The sequence below is a fragment of the Castor canadensis genome, chromosome 7 (genome assembly GCF_047511655.1).
Source record: "Castor canadensis chromosome 7, mCasCan1.hap1v2, whole genome shotgun sequence".
In the NCBI taxonomy this organism is placed as follows: Eukaryota; Metazoa; Chordata; class Mammalia; order Rodentia; family Castoridae; genus Castor; species Castor canadensis.
This window is the reverse complement of record NC_133392.1, coordinates 114,607,280-114,625,999: the sequence shown is the minus strand read 5'-3', so window position 1 is coordinate 114,625,999 and position 18,720 is coordinate 114,607,280. Positions and strand designations below refer to the sequence as shown.

The 18,720-nt window shown below is 41.1% G+C and overlaps 1 protein-coding gene across 1 annotated transcript in view; it reads right to left on the bottom strand.

The window, feature by feature from the left end:
* Positions 1–15,001: 15,001 nt before the first annotated feature.
* Positions 15,002–18,720, bottom strand: part of LOC109695365 (cytochrome P450 2J2-like) — a 51,805-nt gene continuing 48,086 nt past the window's right edge. Inside the window, 1 exon segment of the mRNA XM_074079965.1 lies at positions 15,002–16,827. Within this exon segment, the coding sequence (XP_073936066.1) occupies positions 16,649–16,827 (179 nt within the window). The 3' untranslated portion in view covers positions 15,002–16,648.

Below are 18,720 nucleotides of genomic sequence, written 5' to 3'. Positions count from 1 at the left end.
CTGCTCCACACCAACCTCAGACCCTATTACTACTGTTTTTATTGCTTCTTATTTAGAGATTTACTTGGACTAATTCTGTAAGCATTCCATTCTTCATCATGCGCAGCCATTAGACTGTGGTCTGTTAGCGTAGTGTTCTACTAATTTGGGGCAGAATTTTGCTTACATGCCTGGAACTGAAACGTATGGAGGCCTCTGCCAAAGTGTTCTGTATGACTTGGGTTATACCTTTAACACTCCAACAGGTGGCTCATGACTGTTTTAGCCTTTCCTGCTTGCCTCAACAGAGCCTCACGGTCAACTAGGAGGAGAGATGATGTCCTTATTATGTCTTTTCCAGGGCATGCACATGGCTGTGCTTGCTCATGGATTTCCAGATGCCTAGGAATATGTTTGAATTTTTGAAGCCCCAGTGAACATCTCTTTCCAGTCTTTCCTTTTAATTCTGTAGTTAACACCAGCCAGTATTGCCACCTTGGGTTACTGCAGTGTTGTACAATATTCATTGATTCATTTACTGCTGTCACCTATAGGGGAGTTTACGCAGAGGTGAGCTTTAAGTCAGGTCAAATTCAAACCTGAAAAAGGAGCAAGCCAAAGTATGCAAAGTCACTTGGACTCACTAAAGCTCACTAAAGCCATTTTCTTACATTCTATTGCTCAAAAGACATGACTATCTCTGCTTGGAGTGAACAGAACTATAAGTAGATCTTACCTCTTGAAGGGAAGAGTTTAGAATCACTTTGAAAGAGTCTAGATACAAGGAAGGGAACTATTCTCAGCTAGGCTGAAGTTTATAAAAATAGCAGAGCATGGTATCAAACCTGCAGCCCTAGCTACTTGGGAGGTTGAGACAGGATGATTGAAAGTTTGAGGACAGTTGTGGCAAATTAGAAAGACCATGAAATAAATAGGAACTAGGAAGGTAGTGATATAGCTCAGTGATAGAATGCTCTCTTAGCATGTGAGGTTGTTGATTCAGTATGCAGTATTGAGAAACAAAACACAACAACAATACAACTGTGTGACGAGACTTCTATTTCAAACTGTGATTAACTAATATTGAACTAGCCCCTCACCATACACTTACAGAAAAATGGACAAAGTAAGTATACTAAAGTTTTCAGATATTTGAGAAGTGGAACTGCTAGACTGTGATTCCCTGAGAAAAGCAGAAATGAGGTGAACTCCACAACTATGAACATTCTTCCTGGATGCATTTAGTGGACTTTGCCACATGGAAGGAAACAATCAGAGCACAGTTGTCTTGAGCGGATGAAAAAAATGTAGACTGGTATTTGGGGTAAATGACATGGATGGAATTTGTAGGGCACAGAAGGGATGAAGCTGTGTCAAGGAAGAGCTCCATAATCTTGAGAGTGAGCAGCAAAATACTCAGCAAAACTGTGAACATGTAGAGCAATATTCCATGAGGCTGTTCAAAGAATAAATACCAGAGATAAGTAAGTATCAGAGAACTATAGACATAATTAGTGCCACAATTTTACTTATTGGAATTATTTGATTGCTAACTAGAGTGAAGAGACCACATTGAATATCTCTCAAGTAACCAGTAGAGAGGAAATGACACCTTGGGAAGCTACTCTCAACCCATTCTAACAAAATTTTATAAAAATCTTCAAGAGAATTCAGGTATTCTATAGGTAGATTAACAATCCACCAAAACTAAAGTCAATGTATTTGATACATTATAAGAATTTATAAATGCCACAGTGTACTCCTACCCAGCACAACAATAAAGGGAGGAAAAAAGAACAGTTTTTAAGGAAGAAAGCATATTCAAAAACTGAACAGTGAAAACCAACATAGTCATCTGTAATTACTAGACATATGAAGAAGTTGGAATATGTGATCTTTAACCAGATGAATAATCAGTAATAATGAAGAAATTATTGAAATAGTGCAATTACCACATAAGGAATTTAATTTAATTTAATTATTTTATTTTATTATTCGTATGTGTGTAAGGCTTGGGTCATTTTTCCCCCTGCCCCCACCCCCTCCCTTACCACCCACTCAGCCCCCTTCTTCTCCCCCCACCCTCTCAATACCCAGCAGAAACTATTTTGCCCTTATTTCTAATTTTGTTGTAGAGAGAGTATAAGCAATAATAGGAAGGAACAAGGGTTTTTGCTGGTTGAGATAAGGATAGCTATACAGGGAGTTGACTCACATTGATTTCCTGTGTGTGTGTGTTACCTTCTAGGTTAATTCTTTTTGATCTAATCTTTTCTCTAGTTCATGGTCCCCTTTTCCTATTGGCCTCAGTTGCTTTTAAGGTTCTGCTTTAGTTTCTCTGTGTTAAGGGCAACAAATGCTAGCTAATTGTTTAGGTGTCTTACCTATCCTCACCCCTCCCTTGTGTGCTCTCGCTTTTATCATGTGCTCAAAGTCCAATCCCCTTGTTGTGTTTGCCCTTGTTCTAATGTTCACATATGAGGGAGAACATACGATTTTTGGTCTTTTGGGCCAGAATAACCTCACTCAGAATGATGTTCTCCAATTCCATCCATTTACCAGCGAATGATAACATTTCGTTATTCTTCATGGCTGCATAAAATTCAATGTGTATAGATACCACATTTTCTTAATCCATTCATCGGTGGTGGGGCATCTTGGCTGTTTCCATAACTTGGCTATTGTGAATAGTGCCACACATTTATTGATTTTCATATGTTGAATCACCCCTGCATCCCTGGGATGAAGCCTACTTGGTCGTGGTGAATAATCTTTTTGATGTGTTGTTGAATTCGGTTTGCCATTATTTTGTTGAGGATTTTTGCATCAATGTTCATTAAGGAGATTGGCCTATAGTTCTCCTTTTTGGAGGTGTCTTTGCCTGGTTTTGGGATAAGTGTAATACTGGCTTCATAAAATGTGTTTGGCAGTTTTCCTTCCCTTTCTATTTCGTGGAACAGTTCAAGGAGGGTTGGTATCAGTTCTTCTTCAAAGGTCTGATAGAATTCAGCAGAGAATCCATCAGGTCCTGAACTTTGCTTTTTGGGGAGACTCTTGATTGCTGCTTCAATTTCATTTTGTGTTATAGATCTATTCAGGTGATTAATTTCCTCTTGGTTCAGTTTTGGATGATCATATGTATCTAGAAATCTGCCCATTTCTTTCAGATTTTCAAATTTATTTGAATACAGGTTCTCAAAGTAGTCTCTGATGATTTCCTGGACTTCCATGGTGTTTGTTGTTATCTCCCCTTTTGCATTCCTGATTCTACTAATTTGGGTTTTTTCTCTCCTCATTTTAGTCAGGTTTGCCAGGGGTCTATCGATCTTGTTTATTTTATCAAAGAGCCAACTTTTTGTTTCATTAATTCTTTGTATGGTTTTTTGGGTTTCTAGTTCATTGATTTTAGCTCTTATTTTTATTATTTCTCTCCTTCTATTTGTTTTGGGATTTGCTTATTCTTGTTTTTCTAGGAGTTTGAGATGTATCATTAGGTCATTGATTTGGGATCTTTCAGTCTTTTTAATATATGCACTCGTGGCTATAAACTTTCCTCTCAGGACTGCCTTAGCTGTGTCCCATAGGTTCCGGTAGGTTGTGTTTTCATTTTCATTGACTTCCAGGAACTTTTTAATTTCCTCTTTTATTTCATCGATGATCCATTCTTCATTAAGTAATGAGTTATTTAGTTTCCAGCTGTTTGCATGTTTGTCTTTACTTTTGTTGTTGAGTTCTACTTTTACTGCGTTGTGATCAGATAGAATGCACGGTATAATTTCTATTTTCTTATATTTACTGAGACTTGCTTTGTGCCCTAGGATATGATCTATTTTGGAGAAGGTTCTATGTACTGCTGAGAGGAATGTATATTGTGTAGAGGTTGGATGAAATGTTCTGTAGACATCTACTAGGTCCATTTGATCTATTGTATATTTTAGATCTTGGATTTCTTTATTGATTTTTTGTCTGGATGACCTATCTATTGATGACAATGGGGTGTTAAAGTCTCCCACAACCACTGTGTTGGCATTAATATATGCTTTTAGGTCTTTCATGGTATGTTTGATGAAATTCAGTGCGTTGACATTGGGTGCATACAGGTTGATGATTGTTATTTCCTTTTGGTCTATTTCCCCTTTTATTAGTATGGAATGTCCTTCTTTATCTTGTTTGATCAATGTAGGTTTGAAGTCTACTTTGTCAGAGATAAGTATTGCTACTCCTGCCTGTTTTTGGGGGCCATTGGCTTGGTAAATCTTCTTCCAGCCTTTCTTCCTAAGCCTATGCTTATTTCTGTCGGTGAGATGGGTCTCCTATAAGCAACAAATTGTTGGATCTTCCCTTTTAATTCATTTCATCAAGTGGTGCCTTTTGATGGGTGAATTAAGTCCATTAACATTAAGTGTTAGTACTGATAGGTATGTAGTGATTCCTGTCATTTAGTTGTCTTATTTGTTTGAAGGTTTGATTGTGTGTACCTCAGTTGAGGTTACTCTCTACTGTCTTGCTTTTTCTTTTCCTGTGGTTTGGTGCTGCCTGTCTTTTCATGGTTAAGTTGGGTTTCACTTTCTGTGTGCAGAATCCCTTGCAGAATCTTTTGTAGTGGTGGCTTTGTGGTCACATATTGTTTTAGTTTCTGCTTATCATGGAAGACTTTTATTGCTCCATCTATTTTGAATGATAGTTTTGCTGGGTAGAGTATCCTGGGGTTGAAGTTATTTTCATTCAGTGCCCAGACGATCTTACCCCACACTCTTTTTGCTTTTAATGTTTCTGTTGAGAAGTCTGCTGTGATTTTGATGGGTTTACCTTTGTATGTTACTTGTTTTTTCTCTCTTACAGCCTTCAATATTTTTTCCCTAGTTTCTGAACTTGTTGTTTTAATGATGATATGTTGTGGGGTAGTTCTATTTTGATTTGGTCTGTTTGATGTCTGGAGGCCTCTTGAATCTGTATGGGAATATCTTTCTATAGATTTGGGAAATTTTCCATTATAATTTTATTGAATATATTACACATTCCCTTTGCTTGTACCTCTTCTCCTTCTTCGATGCCCATGATTCTCAAGTTTGGTCTTTTGATGGAGTCGGTGAGTTCTTGCATTTTCTTTTCACAGGTCTTGAGTTGTTTAATTAATAGTTCTTCAGTTTTTCCTTTAATTACCATTTCATCTTCAAGTTCTGAGATTCTGTCTTCTGTTTGTTCTAATCTCTTGGATTGGCCTTCCGTTTTGTTTTGCAGTTCTGTTTCATTCTTTTTTCTGAGGTTTTCCATATCCTGGGTGGTTTCCTCTTTAATGTTGTCTATTTTTGTCCTGAGGTCATTTATCTGTTTATTCATCATGTTCTCTGTTTCACTTTGGTGTTTATACAGTGCTTCTATGGTTTCCTTTATTTCTTCTTTTGCTTTTTCAAATTCTCTATTTTTGTTGTCTTGGAATTTCTTGAGTGTCTCCTGTACATTTTGGTTGACCCTATCCAGTATCATCTCTATAAAATTCTCATTGAGTACCTGTAGTATGTCTTCTTTTAAATTATTCTTGTGGGCTTCATTGGGTCCTTTGGCATAGTTTATGTTCATTTTGTTGGAGTCTAGATCTGATTATCTGTTTTCTTCATTTCCCTCTGGTTCCTGTACTAATTTTTTGCTGTGGGGAAACTGGTTTCCCTGTTTTTTCTGTCTTCCCATCATTGTCTTTTGTGTTGTTACTGTCCCTGTACTGTGTGCAATTAAGTATTTTCTAGCTTGTAATACACATAAGGAATTTTAAATGGATAGTATAAATATAGTCAAGAATTTAAGAGAAAGCCACCAAAATAATCTAAAGAAATGCAAACTCTATCACCATCTCATTCTACAGTATAAAAATATCTGATATAAAAATAATTAATGGCTTAATGGGAAATTAAATACTGAAAAACAAAAAAAGTGAACAGTAATAGAAAGTATGCAATCTGAACCATAACAAAGAAGGATGAAAAAGGTTAATGGAACCACAGTGACCAGTAAGTCAACATGAATGAATCTAATATACATGCAACTGAAATTCTAGAAGCAGGAGAGTAGGGGATAGGTGTTAAAAATATTTGAAGAAATAATGCACAAAATTCATGCCAATTTTCTTAAAGCGATAAGCTCAACAATCTCCAGTTTAAGAAAAGACAAGGAAAACTGCAAAATAACATTATAACCAAATTATGGGGAAGTGATGATAAAGAAAAAAATCTGAAAAACAACCACTGGAGAAAGACTCTGAATGAAAAAGAACAAATATATGAAAATGTATAGCAATATTAATGAATAAGAACAAATATATGAATGACTGTGAATCTTTCATCAAAAGCAATGGAAGCCAGCAAACAATGGAAACCTTCCTAGTGCTAAAAGAAAAAAAAAGTGTTAATCAAGAGCTCTATATCTTATGAAATTTTTCCTCAGAAAACTAAACCTGAAAAGGAAATTCTGTAACAGAAGAAGAGTGATAAGGAAAAAAAGGAGGAGAGAGAGAAAATAGGGAGCAAGTCCAGGACACAATGTACTGCACTGGTTTTCAAGAGGTGAGGTGGAGAGAGTCACCCTGTGGAACTCTGCTAACATATAGTCCTTCCCACAGGAGATTGCTATGCAGTGATAGAAGTGGGGAAAGACGGTAAAGAGCTGTATATGTTTGACACATTTTTTCTTTTGTATTCATTCTCCAGTGGGGACCACTAATACTCATTCGTTTACTTCATGATAATCTCCATCCTCCACTCCATCAGCCCTGGAATGTGGACACTGAAATGGCCCTGTAGTTCCTCTTGTTAGACAATGTATATCTGTCCCATAGTATATGGCCAATAAATACTAGTTGAATTGACTTGAAAATACTGTTAATTTGAGGATTGATTTTGTAGTCGAACAACATCCACTCTTTCCAAGCAGAAGAAATAATGGCTAAGGCTTGGTTTTTCCACATTTAGAAAGACACCACCAGCATATGTGGGTATTGGAGAAAGCAATGTAATTTTAACAAATAAGAAAATGTTGACTGAGTAGCCATATTGTAGAATGCTGCCATGTGTACAAACTTAGTAAAAATAAAACAAAGGAGCATCTGGCATTACAAACATATCTGGAACCTGACTTTCAGAGTTTTAAAGATCTGCCCTTGACATTTGATTATATTCATCATCCCCTACACTTGGTATCTGATTAGCCTGGCCTGCCTTCAGCAAGTATCACATCAAGTTCGTTTAATCAGAACTGATGTATCCTTTCAGTAATTTTCTATCTGCTGATTCCCCTACACTGTTTCTGATACAAATTCCCAGTTGTCCAGGCTGTATTTGTAATCTATCTCAGTTCTGTAGTAAACTTTTCCAATTGCTCCTGAATAAATTTATGTTTGTGGAGTCAATTTCTGTACAGTTCTGGTGTATGCTGAGAGGAGTGTCTTGCTTTTTTCCCACATATCTCATATGAGGTGTAAGAGTGGCATGGATCCCCCTCACCAGGTGAAGGGAGTAAGCACAGCTGGTCTCTTACTTGCATTTTTCCTTTACAAGTCAGAGGGACCAAAGCCTTCTCCCTGTATCAAAAACTCAACCATTTCCTTCAGATACTTGTCCTTGACTCTCATAGCTATTAGGGTGACTCTAGCCAAACACTCCCTGTCCTACACTTTTCTCAGGCTGTTGATTGCTTCTGCTTTTCTCTGAATCCCAAGTATCAGGAAAGAAAAGCACCACAGCCTATTTGCCCATCTTGTTCTGTGCTATTTAAGTTCCTTATATCTAGCCAAGTCAGGAAAAAAATCTTTCAGTATGGCTTATACCAGTTTAACAGGTTGCTATGTTTGTTTGTTTTGGGTTGGGGTCAAGACCACATGGACAGCCAGCCAGTGTTACCATGCTTTCCATATTATAGCTGTTGTAAGGTGGCTCAGACAGTGAGGCAGGGTACCAAAACTTTCAGGAAGCCAGTTTATTAAGCAGGCTGGCAGAGAATCAGCTGATTCACATCCAAAGGCTGAGCCTCAAGAATAAAAGGGGTTCTCCTTATATACCATTTAGAATGTGTTATAGAACTGGGGTACAGCTTGTCCATTCATAGTCACATACTATTTCATTGGCCATTTTAACCTCTGGGGCGAGGTGACCCTTCTCTGGTCTCATCCCAGATGACATTCCTCAAATCTGTTTTTTGTTTGTTTGTTTCACTGTTGCACTTGTCTCTCATTATCTCCCTTTCCCTTCCCTGCCTTCCTGCCATGTTTCCCCCTTTGATGCTGGGATCTGCTTTTGGGTCAAAGAGCATCATCTTAATCTAGGGGTTTATATTTCCACAATGTCATTACATGAGCAGCTTTCCTCCTATAGTGGCTTCCATAAGGACTGCAGTACCAGAGGGTAATATCAGGCAGGCTCCTAAGACAAGGAACATTGCCCCTATTAATGTCTTGAACCCATCTACAGTTGAGAACCAGCCCCCGAACAGGTCAAGACTCCATCCCTTCCAGGTCTGTACAAGGACAAGGGCAATATTCTCATCTTGTAGGTAATTTAGTCGATTACCTTTTCCTCATCATCAATCTGTAAACAGTAGTTACTCAGATTGAACTTTCCACATACTCTGCCTGCTGAGGCTAGCAAATAGTCCAAAGCCAAACAGTTTTGGTAGATGCTGTTGCATATTTTAGTTTGTTGTTTGGCTAATATGTTAAGGGCTTTAACTACTTCATTAGTTATAATTTCAACCACTGACTGAAGCCTAACGATGTGGTTGAGCATCCAGACTGGGCTGTGATAGCCCCAGGAGCCATCTTCTGCCCATGTAGCAGGACCATAATATTGAATGATCTGTTCTGGAAGCCATTCATTGTCCTTCCAGTTCCCTATTTGTAGGCCATCTCGCTTTTTCCTGTTTATCCTTTCCTCGTATATGTAGGTTTCTAATTTTTCACCTTGTCTGAGGGGGAGCAAGAAGAAAGAAGGCCAGATGGTGCCCAGCACACAGGATCCAAACCAGTCATTGGGAAGCGTTGTGTAAGCTTTTTCCCCATAGATCCAATATAGCACCTTAGGCATCCACTACTCTTTGCCTGCAGTCAGATTATTCCAGGCTATTGCAAGTTTAGGGAAGTTAGCCAGTAGGTGGCGTTGGGGCTCCATGTGATTGGGAGCCTCCCACCACTGAGTCTCCTGAGCAGTATCTTTGTAAAACTTTTGTTCCAAGCAGATCAAGTCCCCTACTGGGGTGGAGAATTGGCCTTTTGGACAGAAGATACAGTAATTACCAATAATAGAAGTGTGTAGGAGACAAATGCTCTCCCCGTGGCTAGGGATAGTGGATTCATTAAAGAGCTCTTGTGGGTTTAGTTCTATTGCCTCCCATGGCCAATGGTCTCCCATATAAAACAAACATAACATGAAGTTACATTTAGAGTTTGGGTTATGGACTCAGCTAATTAGAGGACAGGTTTTTGTTTTTAACTGAGATAGGAAACTCACTTTGCATCTCCTTGTAGAAGGAGTGAAAGACCTAGCATGAGGAGTTACTAATTTGAGGTACAGTAGAGTCTGGGGATCAAGCCCCTTTCCATTTATCAGTATACCAACCTTATGTCCCTGTTCCCAACCTGAGGGCTTAAGTATAGTAAAACTTATGGGGTTACAGGTACCAAGAAAGCAGTTAGAACTTGATATTCATTTGTGAAGGTGGGTGGAGAGTTCTGCCTTTTGCCAGGTAGCCCATGAAACACAACTCCAGTATGGGTAGAGGCTCCAGCATTACATGGCCAAGAGTTGTTTCCCCAGCACATATGCTTATCATTTGACATACAAGCTTTCTCCCAGGCTGGGCCTCCATAGATGCTTCCAATACCCTGAGGTTGAAAGATTTTGTTTTTAGCTATTACAGTGCACACATCAAAGTATATAGATATTGGCTTTTTGGGGTTATAAACCTGTGTCTGGCTAATAAGCTCTCCACTGTTGGTGAAACTTTAGACCTCTAGCCATTGCTCCTGAGCACAATAGATGGTATTAAAATGGATATACTGACCATCATGAGAGCATATTGAGTATGTGGTATGGTTGTGGGCGCATGAACCAACAATTGTGTCTGCACATAAATAATAAGTGTGGAAAACCAGAGTTTTGGTAACAACACTTCCTGCTCAGGTAGTGTCTATACATGGGTCACAGTCCAAGGCCTGGGGGTCCCCAGCTAGAGAGTTGACCAAGATTAGCAAGAAGAAAACACAGAAGGCACTCATCCTCAAAGGTGAGATGGGCGACTCTTCAAGCTTCTGCCATGTGTAGACTAGTCAGCTTCCAGAGTGACTACAGCAGAGCTGATGTCTTGTCATTCATGGTCTCCTGTTGTCTCCTGGGAAGCAGGATCCTGCTGGGGAAGGGTGTGGGCCTTCCGGAGGGTGATCTTGCATGGAGAGGCTGGGTCAGGGATGCACTCCCACTCAAGGGAAGCTGGCTTCCCTCGGCTGTGGTGGATCCAGGGAATGATCTCTGCTACCTTAACTTTTGTTGTTGGATGAAACAACAACAAAAGGGCCTCTCCAGTGGGGCTTTAGTGGTTGAACATTCCATTCCTTTACCCAAAGAGCATTCCCTGGCTTATAAGTGTGTGTGGGGGTTGTCAGGCTAATGGGGAGTCTCTCCCTTATCCAGTCATTGATTTTTGAGAGAGTCAAGCTGAGGGCCTCCATCTGCTATCTCAGGGTGATGTTGACTAGTTCCTTAAGGTCCCCTTGCAGGCCCCTGACTAAAGAGATTGGTGCCCAAAAAGAATTTTAAAAGGGGAAAGACCCATCCACTTGGTGGGGCTTGACCTAATCCTTAGCAAGGCTATGGGCAGTAATTGATCCCATTGTAGGTGGGTCTTCTGGCATAGTTTTTCCAATTGAAATATTAGAGTCCTGTTGATATGTTCTACTTTCCCTGAACTCTAGGGGCAGTAGGTTGTGTGCAGCTTCCAAGTTATTCTTAAGCCCTTAGCCACCAATTATATCACTTCAGCCATGAAGGCCAGCCCATTGTCAATCCAATAGACATAGGTATTCTGAACTGAGGGGTGATTTCCTTTAATAGGCACCTGGCTACTTCCTGGGCTTTCTCAGTCTGAGTAGGGAAGGCTTCCACCCATCCTGAGAAGGTGAAGACAAATGCCAGCAAATATTTACATCCTTTGGCCCATGGCATCTCAGTAAAGCCCACAATCAGGTTTTCAAAAGGAGTTCCTCCAACACTTTGCATCTGGGGTGGTGCTCGTGGCTCTTGTTGGGGATTGTTTTTGGCACACAGACTGCACTTTCACATACTGTCTTACTTATGCTGGAGAGCTTGGGGATGTAAAAATGCTGGGCCAAGGTGATCTTGAGAGTTATCCATCCTGAGTGAGTTCCTTCACGGAACTGCTTGACAAATGTGGCAGCTAGAGACTCTGGAATTGTAATATGGCCATTAGCAAATTTCGACCACCCACCTAGCAGGAAACTTCCTCCTTCATTATCAAACCAAGGCTATTCTTGTGAAGTATACCATGGGTCCCATTCAGAAAAGGGGTACAGGAACAAGGCAGCTGACAGTGAGTTTGAGGTTTGTCCTCCTATGAGGGCTGATTGCTTGGCTTTCCTATTAGCTCTTTGGTTTTCCTGAATGGCTGTTGTCCCCCACCTTCTTGTGTCCTTGGCAGTGCATGACTGCTACCTACTTAGGGGCCCATACAGCTTCTAAGAATTCCAGAATTTTTTGTCCATACTTAACATGTTTTCCTCCTGAGTTAGTGAGTGCCCTTTCTTTTCATAGGACTCCATGGACATGAATGGTAGTAAAGGCATATTTGGAGTCCATACAGATGTTTACCCACACTCCTGCAGCAAGTTGGTGCACCCACATGTGAGCAATGTGCTCAGCCTTTTGTGCAGAGGTCCCGACTGGCAGTGAATGTGCTCCAATGACAGCATCCAGAGACACTACTGCATATTTGGCAAATGTATGTTGTCCCAGACAAAACTGCTGCCATCTGTGAAATACTCAAGTCTGGATGACTGATAGACTGATCAGTCAAGTCTGGCTACCTGGATAACACCTCATCCATCACCTCTAAACAGTCATGCTCTGGGGAGCCAGAATAAACCAGCAATAGCGTGGCTGGGTTTAGAGTCTTAACAACCTCTAGTTAGATATGCAGGTTTTCACATAACATGTTTAATATCTGACAATTTGGGAGTTTGTCAACCAATAATTTCCTTTATATTCCATAAGAATCAAAACAGAGTGGGAAACTTGGACTGAGTTCTTGTCCCAAAGTAAGTTTGTCTGCTTCAGCCACCAAGACAGCAGTGGCCACCAGGGCATGCAGGCAGAGCCACCAGCTTCAGGAAACTGCATCAACTTGTTTTGATAAATAGATCACCAGGTGATGCCAGGAACCTAGCAGCTGGGTCAAGACTCCTGTAGCTGTCCCCAGTCTCTCATGTACATATAGGAATAAGGGCTTCATCATATCTGGTAAGCCCAGAGCAGGGGTGTTTGTGAGTGCCCTCTTAATTTCTTTAAAGGCCTTTTCTTGCTCTTTTCCTCTTTCCATGGGTTCCTGTTCTCCCCCCTTTGTGGCTTCATAAAGGGGTTTTGCCAAGAGAGAGTAATTGGGGATCCAGATCTGGCAGCCCCTAGAAATTCTTTAATCTGTTGATGGGTCTTGGGGCTGGAATGGAACAGACAGCCTGTTTCCTCTCAGGGTACAGTTTACATTGTCCTTGTGACAGGTGAAACCCAAGGTATTTGACAGTATCCTGGAAAATCTGAGCTTTCTTTTGGGAAACTTATATCCTGTCTTCCACAAAAGGGAGAGAAGGAGGCAAGTTCCTTTCACACAATGCTCCTGAGTTGGTCCAGCCAACAGAAGGTCATCTACATACTGGAGAAGTGTACAGCCATGCTGGTCAAATCAAGAAAGCCTTTAGGTTGGATGCCAAGGCTGTCCCAAAGATAGTGGGAGAGTTTTTGAAGCCTTGTGGCAACCAAGTCCAAGTCAATTGTCCCTTCTCCCTAGTACTAGGAATTTCCCATTGAAACGTGAAGATGGGTTGGCTCTGTAGGGCCAAATGGATGTAGAAAAATGTGTCCTTAAAGTCCAGGTGGGTAAAGAACTTCGTCACAGCTCGGATAAGGCCTGAGAGTATGTATGGGTTTGGGACCACAAGGTGTAAAGTAACAGTTGCTGAGTTGACTGCATAGAGGTCCTCAACTGGCCTAAAGTCTTCAGTCCCTGGTGTTTGGACAGGCAGTAGGGAGGTGTTCCAGGGAGACTGACAAGGCCAGAGGATCCTATACTTCAGAAGTTTGTGAAGGTGCTTTTGGATCCCAATTTGGGCCTTGCAAGGAATGCAGTATTGCCTCTGGCTGACAGGAATGGCTCCCAGCTTTAATTCTTCCACCACCAGAGGTATGTTCTGAGCCAGTCTGGGTGTGTTTGGGGTTGTCCTCAGCCTATACTCCTGGAATCTTAAATTGAAGCTCAGGCATCTCAGGAATCTCTTTCTTAGAGGCATAGTGTCACCATTCCTCCTCCTTCACAACAATGAGACTTAGAATCTTGGTTTCAGGCCCTCTCAGGTTTAAGGCTGCTGTGCCATCAAGAGTCAAAAGTTATCTGTGCCCTTAGTTTGCACAGCAAGTCTCTGCCCATCAAGACCACAAGGCAATCAGGAAGGTAGAACTGCCAAGGTTATATGGGGTCACTCCTTAGTATTAAATAGAGTCAGAAGAAGCTGTTGGCAGTCTGGTTAGATGAACTTATGAGTATGGATGATGGACTGGATTAGATCAACCAGGGCTGCAGCTTTTCTGTGAAGGAGGGGATACAGTGGCACATAGAGGGGAGGGTCTCCTCAGGGTTTCTTGCTAATGTGGGTTTCTCTGGCTTTTTAAATTTTTTCTCACACGTGGAAGCTGCTGCCACCCTGGCAATGATGACCCTACACACTTCCTCTAGGTGGGACTTTAGCTACGTGGGCTGACTGAGGACTGCACCCTGCCAGCAATCAATATAAAAAAATTGATCTGGGTGTCCAGGATCCCCTACAACCACTTCAAACACTCTACTGATTATGACCTTATCTAGGAACCCCTCCAAGGGCCATCCTACACCAAAAGGAGGCCAGTCTATTTCACAGAAGGTCCTAATCTGGCCAGGAGTCAGCTTGACTCTGTAATTGCCATTAAATTCCTTTTTTAAGTTCTTAAGCATGTACCCTGGGGGGTGTGTTCTTACTCTGACCTCCTCCCATCCCTCCCATTGCTAGACTTCAAGACAGAGACAGAAATGGAAAAGATGAGCATTGTGGAGAGGAGGTAAAGGGGTTCTCCTCTCCAGCACACAAGGGAAAACAAATAACACCACTTGCTTCATCCTTCTCTGGCTGCTCTCCTTTTGGGGATTTAGGTTTCTCTTAGCTGCAGTGAGTCCATATAAACCCCATACCAGAGGCTCTGTTAGGGCTCACCCAAGACTATATGAGTTCCCCACGGACCTGTGGATTGGGGCTCTGCACTCATTTTGTAGCTGGGCTGTGTCTCAGGCTTGCACTTTCACATACTCTCATACACTATAGCATTTCCACCCCACTCCCTGAATCTGAGAGACATGGTTTCACCCCAAAAGGAGGTTATGTGGGTGTCTATGCTGGGAGTTGATCAGACTCCCTTTCTGCCTCCTAAGGCAGGCCTAAATTTGAACCTGCCTGTTCTTACCAGTCTGATGAGGATTCCCAATTTGGTTCCCAAGCCATTTGGGGTTCCTTTTTGCCACTGAAACTCGTCTCCTTGGTTTGCCAGGAGAGAGGATCCCTCCCCTCAGATCAACACATCCAGTGGCATCTGGCAGGGGTGGCCCTCCTGGTGGCCAGGGATGCTCAGCCAGTGACAAGGAGGTGAAAACACCACCCTCTGAATCCTGGATGATCCCCCAGAAATGTAGGATGGCTCAGACAGAGAGACCAGACACCAAAGCTTCCAGGAACCTAGTTTATTAAGCAGGCTGGCAGTGACTCAGCAGATTTTCATCTGAAGGCTGAGCCCTGAGAACAAAGGGGGCTCTCCTTATATACCATTTAGAGCAGGTTACCGAAATGGGGTACAGCTTGTCCATTCATAGTCACATACTATTTCACTGGCCATTTTAACCTCTGGGGTGAGGTGACCCTTCTCTGGTCTCACCCCAGGTAACATTCCTCAAGTCCATTTTTTTTGTTTATTTGTTTTACTGTTGCACTCATTATCTCTTATTATCTCCCTTTCCCCTCCCTGTCTTTCTGCCACATAGCCAGTATCTCCCCTCAGTGAGTCAGAAGCTGTCATTTCTGATTCCTTGGTATCCAATGTGAAATGTCATTGGGAATAAGTGCCTGACTGAGAACTTAAGGTAGAAGGTGATCTAAAGAAAGATAATCTTCCCAATTGCACCTCAAAAATTCTCCCCAGGTTTGCTTAAATGTGGTCACACCCTGTGTGGTCCTAGATCTAATGCCAAGATGGTTTCTTATGTAAATCATAGAAACTGTTTCAACACCTGCATGTGAATAGGAATCTTCCCAGACCTGTTAACTTTCCAGGGAAGCATCTAGTAAGAAAAAAGATAAAGTGCCCACAGTGCTAGCAAATGGGAGAGGTATTATGGCAAAACTCTGTGGACTCCAGCAATGTCCCAATGTTACCTCTCATGACTGTTTTGCACTACTTTGACATGGCCTTCTCAGGAGACCAGGAGCAAGTACATGTCTGTGAAAGGAGGCACAATGTAACTTAAATTTTATTATGCACTTGTGGTTTACAAACAACTTTAAATCCATTAGTGTACTTACTCTATGGAACTTGAGGAAGGAGGGAAAATAAAGAGAATGACAGAGAACCAACAGTATCAAATTTCTTTACATCTGTATTGAAAGTTGTTGAAAAATGGGGCTGAAAGGGATGGTAAGGGAGAGTAATGGAAGGGACTTAATAGACCAAAGTAAAGTATGCTTAAGCAGGGATACATGGAGAAACCCCTTTGAGCATTGATTTAGAAATTAATAACAAGAGACAAGACTGTGAAATAGGTACAGTGTGGGGGAGGTACTGGTGGGAGAGTGAGCAAAGGAGATTAAGGTGAGGGTATATGATTGATGGACTTCATATACTTACATGAAAGAGAACAATGAAACATCTTGCAATTGCTTTAAGTGGGGCTGGAGGGGGTGAGAGGGAGAGATGGTGGGGGCCATTTAACCAATGTACAATATAAGCCTGTTTGGAATTGTCACAATGAATCTCCTACACACAACAAATACATCCTAATAAAAAATTTAGAAAAAAGAAAGGAGACAGGAAGGAGGCACAATGTAACTTAATTTGTATGATGTACCTATGGTTTACAAATAACTTTAAATCCATTATATTCCTTGATTCTTATAAGAGCTTTCTCTACGCAAGGAATCATTATTCTCTTTTTACCTCTCAGATGAAAATATAAATCACTGAGCACATACATGATTTGTGCAGTGACAATCCTCATTGTTTCTCAGAGTCATCTTCGTTCTCTCTCCTCACATCTGATTAGGTACACATGGCTTCAGAGCACTTGTAATGCATTTTTGCTCCCCTTTTGATTTCCTTCACCAGCAATCTCATGCCCTAGGTACAGCACAGATGCGGTGGCTGACTGGGGAAAGGGTGAGGCCTGTTCTAAACATTGGGCTCAGCTTCTCATTCTTTGGGGGTTTGAAGGTGAATTTTTGCACAAGGGAAGAAAAGAAAATAAACAGCTCAGAGCAGGCTAATTGTTCTCCCAGGCAAGCTCGCTTTCCTGGAAGACAAAAACAGATGATCTGTTATCTTCACAGCTGGCATTGGTGCCTTCAGGAATTGGTATTCTCAATTACCATCTGCAAAACCCAAGCAGATTCCTTGCATTATGACCAGCCCTTTGTGTAACTCTGAAATTGCATATGTTCTACAAAGCACAGAAGGCTGAAGTCCAAGATTGAATAGTCTACTGCCTTCTGGGTGAGACAGTCCTGTGGAAAGATATAGGGTGTAGGACTTTAGGTGTAGATGCCTTGAGCTGATTGATAAAGTGGGTATCTAGACTAAAGGCTCTCAAACCTCATTTAACAAACCCAAACAACAGCCAAGCAGCAGAAAAATTCTATTTTTCAACCCTTCAAAAGGAATTCTGAAATATAAACAAGTGAGTGTCAAAGCACAGTTGCTAAAGTGTAAGTCATCTTTGCCTATGTCCATTTATAACAAGGAGATAGAGGCTGCTTAGTCCAAAAGCACTAACTTTTCAATAAGGCCTGCAGATGCTCTGTGGGTAAGTAAAATCAGTCTTAAGTTTGACAAGTCTGCATTTATTTTGTTTCTGTCTCCTTTGCCTTAAACTTTGGGCCAGATTCCCACTCAACTCTACATTTAGGCATGTCAATCATTTAAAAAGTAAAAAGTATACAAATAAAGCTGGTAATCTGTCTCTTCAAGGATGAAGACACCAAGTTATGAGTAACTAAAGAATTTTCAATAGATTTCCAACTGCCAGCTTTTTGACATCCTCCTGCCAACCCCTTGAGTGGCACCTAGACGTCTTTAGTCATTGCCCTACAACTTCCAGCAACACAAAGCCTTGCAGGCAGATTACCCAGAGATGAGACTGCCCCTCTAAACAGAAGTGATCATCTCATGGAACCAAACTGACCCATTTCAGCATCACAGGGCTCATACAACCTGCCCAGGAAATGCCAATTGAGCAGTGGGAATTTCCTCAGCACCACACCTCCAAGCAGAGGCAATTTCTTTCACACCAACAAGACTGTGACCATAATTGAGATAATGATCCACCAGATAGCAGTGTGACCAAGACATGTGACTGTACACACTTCTAACACCAATCCCTATATATCTTGTACCTCATGCCAGTATGGCCAAAGACTCACCGAAATGCCTGATTCCCCCTTGTCTTCCATGTATTATCTGATGGCATATTAAATTCCTTCCCTGTCATTCATCATTTTATTTTCTGTTCACTTTTTGTGGCAATTGACTGAATGTCATTTTGGGGGCACTCAGAATCAGGCCTTTGCTATAGGACTTTGGATATACATTGTCTTCCTGTACCTTGGAAGACGTCATTGAAAGTTTCGAAATAGAAACTGCTGCCCTCCCTCCCTCAGTGGTCCTTTCTCAACTAGAACCTTTGCTTCCAATGTGAGTCTGAGCTTCACATTATAGGCTCACACTTACCACTGCCATGGCCATAATATCCCACCCTGTTATGTGTGGAGACCTGGGGGAGAAGTCAGAGATTCTGTTCAGCAACTCCTAGTTACTAGCCATATGGTGGGCAAGTTAAGTAACTTTTCCAGGCATTTTTAATGAAAATGTGCCTATCTTCATGATGCAAGCTATTTCATGTAATGTTTGGGATACACACATTCAAATAAACCATGCAGTAATGAAGTCTGTTAAAATAACACTTGTATCTCATATTAACTTGATCTATTTTATTTTCAAAAAGCAAAAGAATTTCTAAGTGTACTTTAAATAAAAATTTTTGGTAGTATACTTACTCCAATAGTATTCTGTATACTATACTTCTTTATTATGACACTTTCCATAATTTGACTTTAATTCTGAAATAATTTCAAATGTACAGAAAACATGAAAAAATAACACAGAGAATTTGTTCTTCTGGAGTTATTTA